Source organism: Callorhinus ursinus, unplaced genomic scaffold (assembly GCF_003265705.2).
Source record: "Callorhinus ursinus isolate GAN/ISIS: 27379988/994484 unplaced genomic scaffold, GSC_fseal_2.0 scaffold4, whole genome shotgun sequence".
Taxonomy (NCBI): domain Eukaryota; kingdom Metazoa; phylum Chordata; class Mammalia; order Carnivora; family Otariidae; genus Callorhinus; species Callorhinus ursinus.
Genome location: NW_027397066.1, coordinates 90,109,171 through 90,122,260, shown reverse-complemented (window position 1 = coordinate 90,122,260; position 13,090 = coordinate 90,109,171). Strand labels below are relative to the sequence as shown.

The 13,090-nt window shown below is 36.8% G+C and overlaps 1 protein-coding gene across 1 annotated transcript in view; it reads left to right on the top strand.

Annotated features, from left to right (window-relative positions):
- The window catches only part of CFI (complement factor I), a 66,209-nt gene that overhangs the window by 34,528 nt on the left and 18,591 nt on the right, over positions 1-13,090 (top strand). The window contains exons 5-8 of the mRNA XM_025873707.2: positions 747-928; positions 1,770-1,883; positions 1,984-2,094; positions 12,304-12,345. Of these exons, the coding sequence (XP_025729492.1) occupies positions 747-928; positions 1,770-1,883; positions 1,984-2,094; positions 12,304-12,345 (449 nt within the window). The remainder of the gene's footprint in view (positions 1-746; positions 929-1,769; positions 1,884-1,983; positions 2,095-12,303; positions 12,346-13,090) is intronic.

The following is a 13,090-nucleotide window of genomic DNA, read 5'->3' as shown; positions in this document are numbered from 1 at the left end:
ATTGAATGTTGTAGAAGAATAGTTTACTGTAACTCATCATCTCTAGTATATTGAATCATGGAGGTAGCACAAATTCTGAACAAATTTTGAAATCCAAGCACTGGCATATAGATGCCAAAATATCAGCTTAATACTGTCAAGGCTGAATTGAGAACATGGCTTGGCATAAAAACAAAATGAACCTGCTATAATTAAACCAACTTAACCTCCCAAATTCTAAGCAACAATGGGGCCAACCAGGTAAGCCTTACAGCATGAGGCATGTGAAAAGGTCCCCAAAAGGAAAAATGGAAAAGGTAAGCTAACCTTGCCTGATTTATAATTCCAAAATTCCCTGATTGATTATTTACTCCCTTTCCTTGAGCAAAAAGGAATTAAGAGATAGAGAGAAGCCAAGAATGACTCATCTCAGGTTGGAAGGAAACATCAAGAGTGTGGAAGAAGTTCTCCTTAACAAGAAACAGAGAAGAGGAAACTAATATTTGCTGACTGTTTGCCACGTTTGAACTCTGGCTAACCAATTTAAATTGATTGTTTTAATTAATATTTACAAAACTAACTGAAATTATCATATTCCCTTTTACAGGTGAAGATACCGAGGCTCAGAATTTAAGCATCTTGTTCAGTGTATCACTCATATGCAGAAAATTAGAGGAAATTACTTTAGTTCCTTACCTCGTACAGTAAGGTTATAAATGCAAAATACTAATCATTCTATCCTAATGTTTCATTTATTCTATTTGTAGAGGTGCTTTTGATATTCAAAAAAAGTTTGAGGTTCCTGAAAATCTCCATTTAAATTCCACTGAATGTCTCCAAGTGCGTTGTCGAGGATTAGAGACAAGTTTGGCTGAATGTACTTTTATTAAGAGAAGAACTAAAAATGACAAGAATTTCGCTGGTGTGGTTTGCTACACACAGAATGCAGGTTGGTAGAGTACTTGCCTGAAACTTCAAAGCTTCCTTCAAAATTGTTTATTGCACACCACGTTGGTGGTAAACAAACAAGTTTAGGCTTTAGTAAACAAACAATTTAAGCTTTAGAACCTAAATTGGTGCTTTTCCTCTATTGTACCGTTTTGCATTCAAATATTACTTCTCTCCAGGTTCCTACATGGGGAGCAAAGTTGCCTGACTCCTCTATGCTTGCTGAAACATCTGGATAATACCACAAACATAAGTAATACAAACATCAGAAGAAACCTCAATATCTCCTTTGAGAGGCCCAGCCTACACACTTAAAAATGTCTTTAAAATATTTAAGTGACCACAGTCTCAGGACAGTCACTGCCACTTTCCTCCTCAGTCCTGACATGGGAATATTTTGGTCATACATAGGGTTTTAAAGGCTAAAGCCTTTTTTGGTGCTAAAAAAAAAAATACCATCAAAATATAAATTGCACTGCCCAAGTAAGTCATGGGATGGAAGTGAGGATTCGTGCAGCAGCTCGAAAGGAATGGGTGAACACTGGTGTTTGCCGATGTGAGCAAGGGCCCGTGACCCTGAGCCCCCTCCCCCAACCTCAGCAAGTACAGACCTCCGCAGTAAATACTGGTTTTCAGAGATAACAAAAGGGACTCCATAAACCAGCATTGACATTTTTTTTCCTTATTAACCATATATATTATGTTGATGCTACCAATACGTTTAATATCATTTTCTATTTGATGCCTGACTTTATATTAATGTCCCCATTATTCCAAATGTGATCAGGATGTCACCTACAACTCCATAAATAAAATTCACAAAGAGAATTCTTAATTTACAGCTCCTCCAACAAATGACTCCTTTCACTGTGTGAACGGGAAATACATTCCTCAAAAGAGAACCTGTAACGGTATCAATGATTGTGGAGACCAGAGTGACGAACTGTGCTGTACAGGTAGCAGAAGACTCCCCCATTGAATTCCAGATTCTATCCTATTGGATTTTAAGTATGAAGAAATAAAAATAAAAACCTTCTTCTATTTATGTTTGTGTAGGATGCCGAGGCAAAAGTTTCTTCTGTAGATCTGGTGTTTGTATTCCAAACAAATATAAGTGCAACGGTGAGGTGGATTGCATTACAGGAGAAGATGAAATTGGTTGTGAAGGTAATTAAGGTTTTGTGCTACGTTTTCCCATTACTTGATCTGGGGACTCTGAAACTTTCTTCTAGGTAAATTGTAATCTTAAGTGGGTATAGGGGAGTGTTAGCAGTAAGAATACTACTGAGTGGGCATTCGAAGAACTATGGAATGTTCTCTCATATTTTCATTTATTAAATACATTTGTTATTTCAGAACTTTTTATCAGAAAGGCTCCCACATAACAAAAATAGACAGATTATTAGAATGAACCAAGATGTGCCTCTCTCCCAGCTTGAACAATTATCAATATTTTGCCAGTCTTGTTCAGCTTGTTTGGGTATTTTATTTATTTTATTTTTTAAAAATATTTTATTTATTTATTTATTTGACAGAGAGAGACACAGCAAGAGAGGGAACATAAGCAGGGCGAGTGGGAGAGGGAGAAACAGGCTTCCCGCCGAGCAGGGAGCCCCATGCAGGGCTCAATCCCAGGACCCTGGGATCATGACCTGAGCCGAAGGCAGATGCTTAAGGACTGAGCCACCCAGGTGCCCCTTGTTTAAGTATTTTAAAGCACATTTGAGATATCATGTCCCTTCCCCTACATACATTTCTAATGATACAAACATGTTATACATACACAATATACTTTCATTAGTATCCCTAATAATAATAATTCCCTAACACTGTTTAATAACAGCCCATGTTCAAGTTTTCCCAACTGTCTCAAAAATATCTTTTTTAAAAGATTTTATTTATTTATTTATTTATCTGAGAGAGAGAGAGAGAGAGAGAGAGAGAGAGAGAGTGAGCAGGAGGGACAGGGAGAGAGAATCTGAAGCAGACTCCAAACTGAGTCCAGAGCCCTGTGTGGGACGTGATCCCACAACTGTGAGATCATGACCTGAGCTGAAACCAAGAGTCATCTGATGCTTAACTGGCTGATCCACCCAGGCACTCCTCTCAAAAATGTCCTTTTAGAACAGTGTGTTTGAATCAAGATCCAAAAGAGTCTAACATTCTATTTGATTATTAAGTTTTTAATGTATCTTTTATTCTTTAAGAATTATGTTTCTTGGCCTTTTGGCTAAGATCAAGTGTAAGAGTTACCCACCTGGAAACACAATGATCCAATATCTTTGGGACACAGCAAAAGCAGTTCTAAGAAGGAAGTTTATACCAATTCAGGCCTATCTCAAGAAAGAAGAAAAATCCTAAATAAATAATCTGACATTATACCTAAAAGAACTAGAAAAGGAAGAACCAAAAAAGCCCAAAGTTAGTAAAAGGAAGGAAATGATAAAGATTAGAGCAGAAATAAATGAGATAAAGACTAAATAAAATTAAATTAAATTCAACTAAAAATGCCAATGAAACCAAGAGTTGGTTCTTTGAAAAGATAAACAAAATTGATAAATCTTTAGTCAGAGTCATTGAAATAAAAGAAAGAAGAGTCAAATAAATAAAATCAGAAATGAAAAAGGCAAAGTAACTGACACCACAGAAATACAAAGGATTATAAGAGACTATTATGAAAATGATATGGCAACAAATTGGACAACATAAAAAGAAACTGATAAATTCTTAGAGATATACAATTTTCCAAAACTGAACCAGGAATAAATAGAAAATCTGAACAGACTGATTACTAGTAATGAAATTGAATTGGTAATTAAAAAAAACTCCCAACAAACAAAAGTTCAGTACCAAATGGCTTTACAGGTTAATTCTACCAAACATTTAAAGAAGAGTTAATACCTATTCTTCTCAAACTATTCCAAAAAGGAAGAGGAAGGAAAATTTCCAAATTCATTTCACAAGGTCAGCATTACCCTGATACCAAAACTAGACAAAGACACTACAAAAAAAGAAAATTACACATCATATCCCTAGTGAACATAGATGCAAAAATACTTAACAAAATATTAACAAACCAAATTCAATGATACATAAAAGGATCATTCACTGTGATCAAGTGGAATTTATTCCAGGGATACAAGATTGTTCTATATCCTTTAATAAATCAATGTGATACATCACATTAACAAAATGAAGGAGAAAAACATATTGTCATCACAATAGATTCAAAATAAGAATTTGACAAAATTCAATATCCATTCATGATAAAAACTCTCAACCAAGTGGGTTTAGAGGGATCATACTTCAACATAATAAAGGCCATATATGATAAACCTACAACTAACATCATACACAATGGTGAAAATCTGAAAGCTTTTCCTCTAAGATCAGGAACAAGACAAGGATGTCCACTATTGCCACTTTTGTTCAACGTAGTACTGGAGTCTTAACAATCAGACAAGAAAGAGAAAAGAAAGAAAGAAAGAAAGAGAAAGAAAGAAAGAAAGAAAGAAAGAAAGAAAGAAAGAAGGAAGGAAGGAAAGAGAGAGAGAGAGAGAGAGAGAGAGAGAAAGAAAGAAAGAAAGAAAGAAAGAAAGAAAGAAAGAAAGAAAGAAAGAAAGAAAGAAAGAAAGAAGGAAGGAAGGGAGAAAAAGAGAAAGAGAAAAAGAGAAAAAGAGAAAAAGAAAGAAAGAAAGAAAGAAAGAAAGAAAGAAAGAAAGAAAGAAAGAATGAAGGAAGGAAGAGAGAAAGAGAAAGAGAGAAAAAGAGAAAGAGAAAAAAGAAGGAAAGAAAGAAAGAAAGAAAGAAAGAAAGAAAGAAAGAAAGAAAGAAAGAAAGAAAAAGAAAAGAAAGAAAGGGCATTTAAATTTGTAAAGGAAAAATAAAACTGTCCCATTTACAAATGACATGATACTTTACATAGAAACTCTAGGGATGTCTGGGTGGCTCAGTCAGTTGGGCATCTGACTCTTGGTTTAGGCTCAGGCTATGATCTCATGGGTCTTGAGATGGAGCCCTGCGTTGGGCTCTGCACTCAGTGGGGAGTCTGCTTGAAGATTCTCTCCCTCTGCCCCTCCCCACCTCAAATAAATAAATAAATCTTTTTAAAAAAGAAGAAAACTAAAGACTCCACAAAAAATCTATTGGGTGCCTGGGTGGCTCAGTTGGTTGGGTGGCTGCCTTCGGCTCAGGTCATGATCCTGGAGTCCTGGGATCGAGTCCCGCATCGGGCTTCCTGCTTGGCGGGGAGTCTGCCTCTCCCTCTGACCCTCTTCCCTCTCATGCTTTCTATCTTTCATTCTCTCTCTCTCTCTCTGAAATAAATAAAATCCTTAAAAAAAAAAGAACTAATAAATAAATTCAGTAAAATTGCAGGATACAAAGTTAACATTCAGATATCACTTGTGGTTTCTATATACTAGTAACAAACTATCAGAGAAAGAAGTTAAGATAACAATTCCATTTACAATTGCACCAAAGGAATAAAATACCTAGGAATAAATTTAATTAAGAAGGTGAAAGACTTACACTCTGAAAACTATAAGACATTGATGAAAGAAATTGAAAGTGACACAAATAAATGGAAAGATATACCATGTTCATGGATTAGAAGAACAAATATTTTTTTAAATGTCTATACTACCCAAAGTAATCTACAGATTTAACACAATCCCTATCAAAATATCAAGTATTTTTCACAGAACTAGAGCAAAGAATCCTAAAATTTGTATGGAACCACAAAAGATCCTGAATAGCCAATCTTGATAAAGAAGAACAAAACTGGAGGTTATCACAATCCTAGATTTCAAGATATACTACAAAGCTATAGTAATCAAAATATTATGGTACTGGCATAAAAGCAGACACATAGATCAATAGAACAGGATAGAGAGTCCATATGTTTACATGCTTACATGCTTGATGCTTACGTGGTCAATTAACCTACAACAAAGGACGCAAGAATACACAATCTAGAATAGACAGTCTCTTCAATAAATGGTGTTGGGAAAGCTGGAAATGTACATTCAAAAAAATGAAACTGGACCACTTTCTTACACCATGCACAAGAATAAACTCAAGGGGCGCCTGGGTGGCTCAGTCGTTAAGCGTCTGCCTTCGGCTCAGGTCATGATCCCAGGGTCTTGGGATCAAGCCCCGCATCAGGCTCCCTGCTCCATGGGAAGCCTGCTTCTCCCTCCCTGACTCCCCCTGCTTGTGTTTCCTCTCTCGCTGTGTCTCTCTCTGTCAAATAAATAAATAAAATCTTTAAAAAAAAAAAGAATAAACTCAAAATGGATTAAAGACATAAATGTATGTTAATTAATTGAATTTAAATTAAAAAAATAATAAAGACCTAAATGTGATACCTGAAATCATAAGACTCCTAAAAGAGAACATAAGCAGTAATCTCTTGGATGCCAGCTTTAGCAACATTTTTCTAATATGTCTCCTCAAGTGAGGGAAACAAAAGCAAAAATAAACTATTTGGACTAAAACAAAATAAAAAGATTTGCAGAGCAAAGAAAACCATTAACAAAACAAATAGGTGAGCTATTGAATGGGAGAAGATATTTGTGAATGATATATCCAAAATATATAAAAACTTATACAACTCAACACACACACACACACAATAATTTGATTAATAAATGGGCAGAGGAATGAACAGATATTTGTCGAAAGAAGGCATATAGATGGCCAATAGACACATGAAAAGATGTTCAACATCTTTAATCATCAGGGAAATGCGAATGAAAACCACAGTAAGATATCACCTCACACCAGTCAGCATGGTTAATATGAAAAAGACAAGAAATAATAAGTGTTGGTGAAGATGTGGAGAAAAGGGAACCCTTGTGCACTATTGATGGGAATGTAAGTTGGTGCAGCCACTATGGAAAACAGTATGGAGTTTTCTCAAAAAAAATTATATATATGTATATATAACTACCATATGATCCAGCAATTCCACTACTGGGTATTCACCCAAGGAAAACAAAAACACAAATGCAAAAAAGCTATATGCACCTCTATGTTTATTGCAGCATGATTTACAATAGCCAAGATATGGAAGCAACCTAAGTGTCCATTGACAAATGAATGGATAAAGAAGATGTGATACACACACACACACACACACACACACACACACACACACACACACACACTAGAATATTACTCAGGTCAAAAAAAAAAGGATAACATCTTGCCATTTGCAACAACATGCTAAACCTAGAGAGTATTATGCTAAGTGAAATAAGTCAGAGAAATACAAATACCATATGATTTCACTTATATGTGGAATTTAAAAAACAAAACAAATGAACCAACAAATAAACAAATTAGAAACAGATACATAAATACAGAGAACAAACTGGTGGCTGCCAGGGGTACGTGGGGAAGATGGGGGAATTAGTTGAAGGAGATTAAGAAGTACAAACTTCCAGTTGTAAAATAAGTAAGTCATTGAAAAGTACAACATAGAGAGTATAGTCAATAATATTGTAATGATGTTGCATGATGACACATAGTAACCACACTTACTGTGGTCATCATTGCATAATATATAGAATTGCTGAATCATGATGTCATACACCTGAAACTAATATAACATTGTATGTCAACTATACTTCAATTTAAAAAATGTTACCTACCTATCCACCCCCAATTTTTTTCACACCATTTTTTTTATTATGTTATGTTAATCACCATACATTACATCATTAGTTTTTTTGATGTAGTGTTCCATGATTCATTATTTGTGTATAACACCCAGTGCTCCATGCAGAACGTGCCCTCTTTAATACCCATCACCAGACTAACCCATTCTCCCACCCCCCTCCCCTCCGGAACCTTCAGTTTGTTTTTCAGAGTCCATCGTCTCTCATGGTTCATCTCCCCTTCCGATTTCCCCCCTTCATTCTTCCCCTCCTGCTATCTTCTTCTACTTCTTCTTCTTTTTTTTTAAACATATAATGTATTATTTCTTTCAGAGGTACAGATCTGTGATTCAACGGTCTTGCACAATTCACAGCGCTCACCATAGCACATACCCTCCCCAATGTCTAGAACCCAGCCGCCCTATCCCTCCCAACCCCCACCACCCCAGCAACCCTCAGTTTGTTTCCTGAGATTAAGAATTCCTCATATCAGTGAGGTCATATGATACATGTCTTTCTCTGATTGACTTATTTCGCTCAGCATAACACTCTCCAGTTCCATCCACGTCATTGCAAGTGGCAAGATTTTATTCCTTTTGATGGCTGCATAATATTCCATTGTGTATATATACCACATCTCCTTTATCCATTCATCTGTCGATGGACATCTTGGCTCTTTCCACAGTTTGGCTATTGTGGACATTGCTGCTATAAACATTGGGGTGCACGTACCCCTTTGGATCCCTACATTTGTATCTTTGGGGTAAATATCCAGTAGTACAATTGCTGGATCGTATGGTAGCTCTATTTTCAACTTTTTGAGGAACTCCATCCTGTTTTCCAGAGTGGCTGCACCAGCTTACATTCCCACCAACAGTGTAGGAGGGTTCCCCTTCCTCCACATTCCCGCCAACATCTGTTGTTTCCTGACTTGTTAATTTTAGCCATTCTGACTGGTGTGAGGTGATATCTCATTGAGGTTTTGATTTGGATTTCCCTGATGCTGAGCGGTATTGAGCACTTTTTCATGTTTCTGTTGGCCATTTGGATGTCTTCTTCAGAAAAATGTCTGTTCATGTCTTCTGCCCATTTCTTGATTGGATTATTTGTTCTTTGGGTGTTGAGTTTAAGAAGTTCTTTATAGATTTTGGATAGTAGCCCTTTATCTGATATGTCATTTGCAAATACCTTCTCCCATTCTGTTGGTTGTCTTTTGGTTTTGCTGATTGTTTCTTTTGCTGTGCAAAAGCTTTTTATCTTGATAAGGTCCCAATAGTTCATTTTTGTCCTTGCTTTCCTTGCCTTTGGCAACGTTTCTAGGAAGAAGTTGCTGGGGCTGAGGTCGAAGAGGTTGCTGCCTGTGTTCTCCTTTAGGATTTTGATGGACCCCTGTCTCACATTTAGGTCTTTCAACCATTTTGAGTCTGTTCTTGTGTGTGGTGTAAGGAAATGGTCCAGTTTCATTCTTCTGCATGTGTTCATGCCATTGATTTTTAAACAAACTTGGTCATTTGCCTACAGGATGTTCCTTATTCTGGATTTACAGAGATGTGATGAGATACAAAGTTCAATATTTTAGGCAAGAATTCTTTTTTTTTTTTAAAGATTTCTTTATTTCTTTATTTCTTTATTTGAGAGGGTGAGAATGAGAGAGAGAGAGTACATGAGATGGGGGAGGGCTAGAGGGAGAAGCAGGCTCCTCACTGAGCAGGAAGCCCAATGCGGGACTCGATCCCAGGACTCCAGGATCATGACCTGAGCCAAAGGCAGTCACTTAACCAACTGAGCCACCCAGGCACCCCAAAGATTTTTTTTTATATTTATTTATTTGTCAGAGCGAGAGAGGGAAGAAGGGAGAGAGAGAGTATGAACAGGGGGAGTGGCAGGCAGAGGGAGAAGCAGGTTCCCCGCTGAGCAAGGAGCCTGATGTGGGACTCGATCCCAGGACCCTGGGATCATGACCTGAGCTGAAGGCAGACACTTAACCAAATGAGCCACCCAGGGGTCCCTTAGGCAAGAATTCTTGATGGGTAGTGCTGTGTCCTATTATATAAAATAAGTTCTCTGGGTATCCCACTATTAATGATGCTAAAATTGATCACTGGACCAGCTTGATCTTTCCTTTTTAAAAAGTTCCCCCACAACCTTTCATCTTAATGGTTTTTAGTAGCCTGTGTGATTGTTGCCTAGATCCAATTTGTCAATAGGAACTATAAGATGGTGATTTCTTTAAAAAAAAAAGATTTTATTTATTTATTTGACAGAGAGAGACACAGCGAGAGAGGGAACACAAGCAGGGGGGAGTGGGAGAGGGAGAAGCAGGCTTCCCGCGGAGCAGGGAGCCGGATGCGGGGCTCGATCCCAGGACCCTGAGATCATGACCTGAGCCGAAGGCAGACGCTTTAACAACTGAACCACCCGGGCGCCCCAAGATGGTGATTTCTAATTCAGCATTCCTTCTGCATTTATTAATTGGTTTCCTATAGAGAAGAACTTCCCTTCATCAACTATTTTGTTTCCATGAAATGCAATTCATAGTAGAAAGAAAGCATAGTTTTTAATTCTTTCCCTCTACTTACCAAGTTTCAAAGCAATGAGTTAATGCTCTTTGTTTTTTGGTGCTCATTGGAAAACCTCTGATGGTAAAAATATTTACCAAGTACCTACTCTGTGTCACACAGACTGACTTCTTACTTACATCAGTGCTTTCTGGAAGTTATTATATTCATTCATTTACTCAGTGAATATTTATTAAGTTCTTACTATGTGTGCCAGGCCCTGTTCCTGAAAACAATCTAATTATTTTTATATTCCACATGTGCCTTACAGGTAAGCATTAAATACATGGTGGAGATATATATGGATAAATGAATTGATAATAATTATGTTTTGCCATTGCTTGGTATTATTTGACTTTACTAAAGTCTTAACTTCCCATTGACATCAGTTTTTAAATGTAAAAACACATTTTAGGATCTCAAATCATATTATTTCTTTTGAAGTTTCTATACGCTGTTGAGCAAAATACTTTTATGTCCATTAAATATAGTTAAAACCTTAGTAAAGAGAGGAGAGAAAGAAATTTCCAAACATTTTTTAAGGAGGAAGACCGTAAGTCATGACTCTTGCCAGTAAAGCTTGAGAGTCATTCCTTCCCAGTTTTATTGAAATAGAATTGACATACAACACCGTATATAAGTTTAAGGTGTAAAACATAATGACTTGACAGACATATATTGAGAGATGATGACCACAGTAAGTTTAGTTAACATCCATCATGTCATATAGTTACATTTTTTTCCTTTCGATGAGAACATTTAGGATTTACTCCCTTAGCAACTTTCAAGTATACCATACAGCAATGGTAACTATAGTCACCACGCTGTACATTACACCCCCAGCACTTATTGATCTGGAATTTTGTACCTTTTGACGACAGTCACCTAATTCCCCACCCCCTACCCCTGCCCCTAGTAACCACAAATTTGACTTCTTTTTCTATGAGTTTGTTTTGTTAGATTCCACATATAAGTGAGATCATGCAGTCTTCCTCTGAAGGTCTACAGTTTGATTTCACTTTTTCAGTATAATGATGTTTGGGGTTTCTTTTCTTTCTCCTCCACTTCTGTTCCTTTTCCCTCCCTCTCCTCCTTCTCCCAATTCAAAACTCTAAAGTTTAAGGTCAAAACACAGAATTTGTTGGCTTATCAGGGGAAAAAAAAGTCCCACTGCCAGGGAGTAACTATACCATAAAACTTACTTTTTAAAAATCAATTTCTTGAATCCATATCAAAAATACATTTAGTCAACTGTCATTATTACTTCAGTTTACCCTTCTTTAGAGTGAGCACCACCTTTTGTCTTTCAGTAGTTGTTCTGATTTTTCACTCTCTAAGCAAGAGCAAATGAGAGAAGAGATGAAAAATAAAAATATTAATATATTCATTGCTCTTTCAGTGGACAGATAGGAATCACTAAACCAAGGGAAGTTTGGAGTATAACTTGGTTTCATGTATCCTGGAAAGCCCACCTTTTATAATTATAAGTTTAACACGGTTATACATTTTGTATAACTGTATAATAAATTTGCTGTCCGTATGTGTTCAAATATATCCAAAATATACATCTCTTTTTAAAACTCAAGTAAAGGGGTGCCTGGGTGGCTCAGTCGGAAGAGCATGTGACTCTTGATCTTGAGGTTGTGAGTTCAAGCCCCATGTCGGACACAGAGATTACTCAAAAATAAAATCCTTTAAAAAAAAGAGAGATTAAAGGGGCGCCTGGGTGGCTCAGTCGTTGGGCATCTGCCTTCGGCTCAGGTCATGATCCCAGGGTCCTGAGATCGAGCCCCGCATCGGGCTCCCTGCTCCTCGGGAAGCCTGCTTCTCCCTCTCCCACTCCCCCTGCTTGTGTTCCCTCTCTCGCTCTCTCTCTAATAAATAAATAAAAATCTTTAAAAAAATAAAATAAAAAAATAAAACTCAAGTAAAAATTATTTCCTTGCCGTAGTGAAATTGGTATGTGTTTAAATGCAATATGAAACATCTGTTATGTGGTATTAAAAATCAAGGAAAGATGACAGACTGCGATTCCCCTTTATCTTTGTAAAAAACTTAAGTTGTTATACCAATTCTGAGATATTAATGATTCATGTATATTTTATCCAGGTGAACATTATCTCTTTGCTACAGTGAGTGTTTTGTTTTGTTTTTAGGAACTGGACATCCTGAAATTAAAGGACATCCTGAAATTAAAGGTAAATACATTGTTATAGTAGAAAATTTATATTACAGAATTGAAAACAAGGATAAGGTATTATAGTTTTATGATATATGTATAATATCTTTGATATGGTATTCATTTTTCTCAAAAATTATCCTTTGCTGTGGTAAATTTTTGTTTTTCTTACATGTGGCTCAAGGTAAAAAATTTAAATTCTTGGAATATTGCAGAATTGAGGCAAAACAAAGCTACTGCTGTCTTCTTATATATATTTTTAAAGATTTACTTACTTTAGAGAGAGAGAGAGCGTGTGTGTGTTTGTGTGTGTGTGTGAGAGAGAGAGAGAGTGAACTGGGGGAGGGGCACAAGGAGAAGGAGAGAGAGAATCTTAAGCAGACTTCCTGCTGAGCGTGGAGCCTGATGCGAGGCTCGATCTCATGATCCTGAAATCATGACCTGAACGGAAATCAAGAGTCATATGCTTAACTGACTGAGCCACACAGGCGCCCCTCTTCTTATATTTTAATGAAGCTATTAATTGTGCATGATATAACCACGTGTGAGCAATAACTCAGCTTTCACGTTAGTGCAGGCACAGAGGCCTTTCTAATGTCAGCTGAGTTCTCTTTCAGTCAGTGTTAGTAACTGTTCCCTGCCTTATGTAAGGACTTTGTGAATCAGAGTTGAAAAAGAAGCTTTCCTTCTCTGACCCAAGCATTTTGCCTATTCTAAATGCAGAAAACTACAGCACCATGAGTCTCACCATTCACTTGTACCAA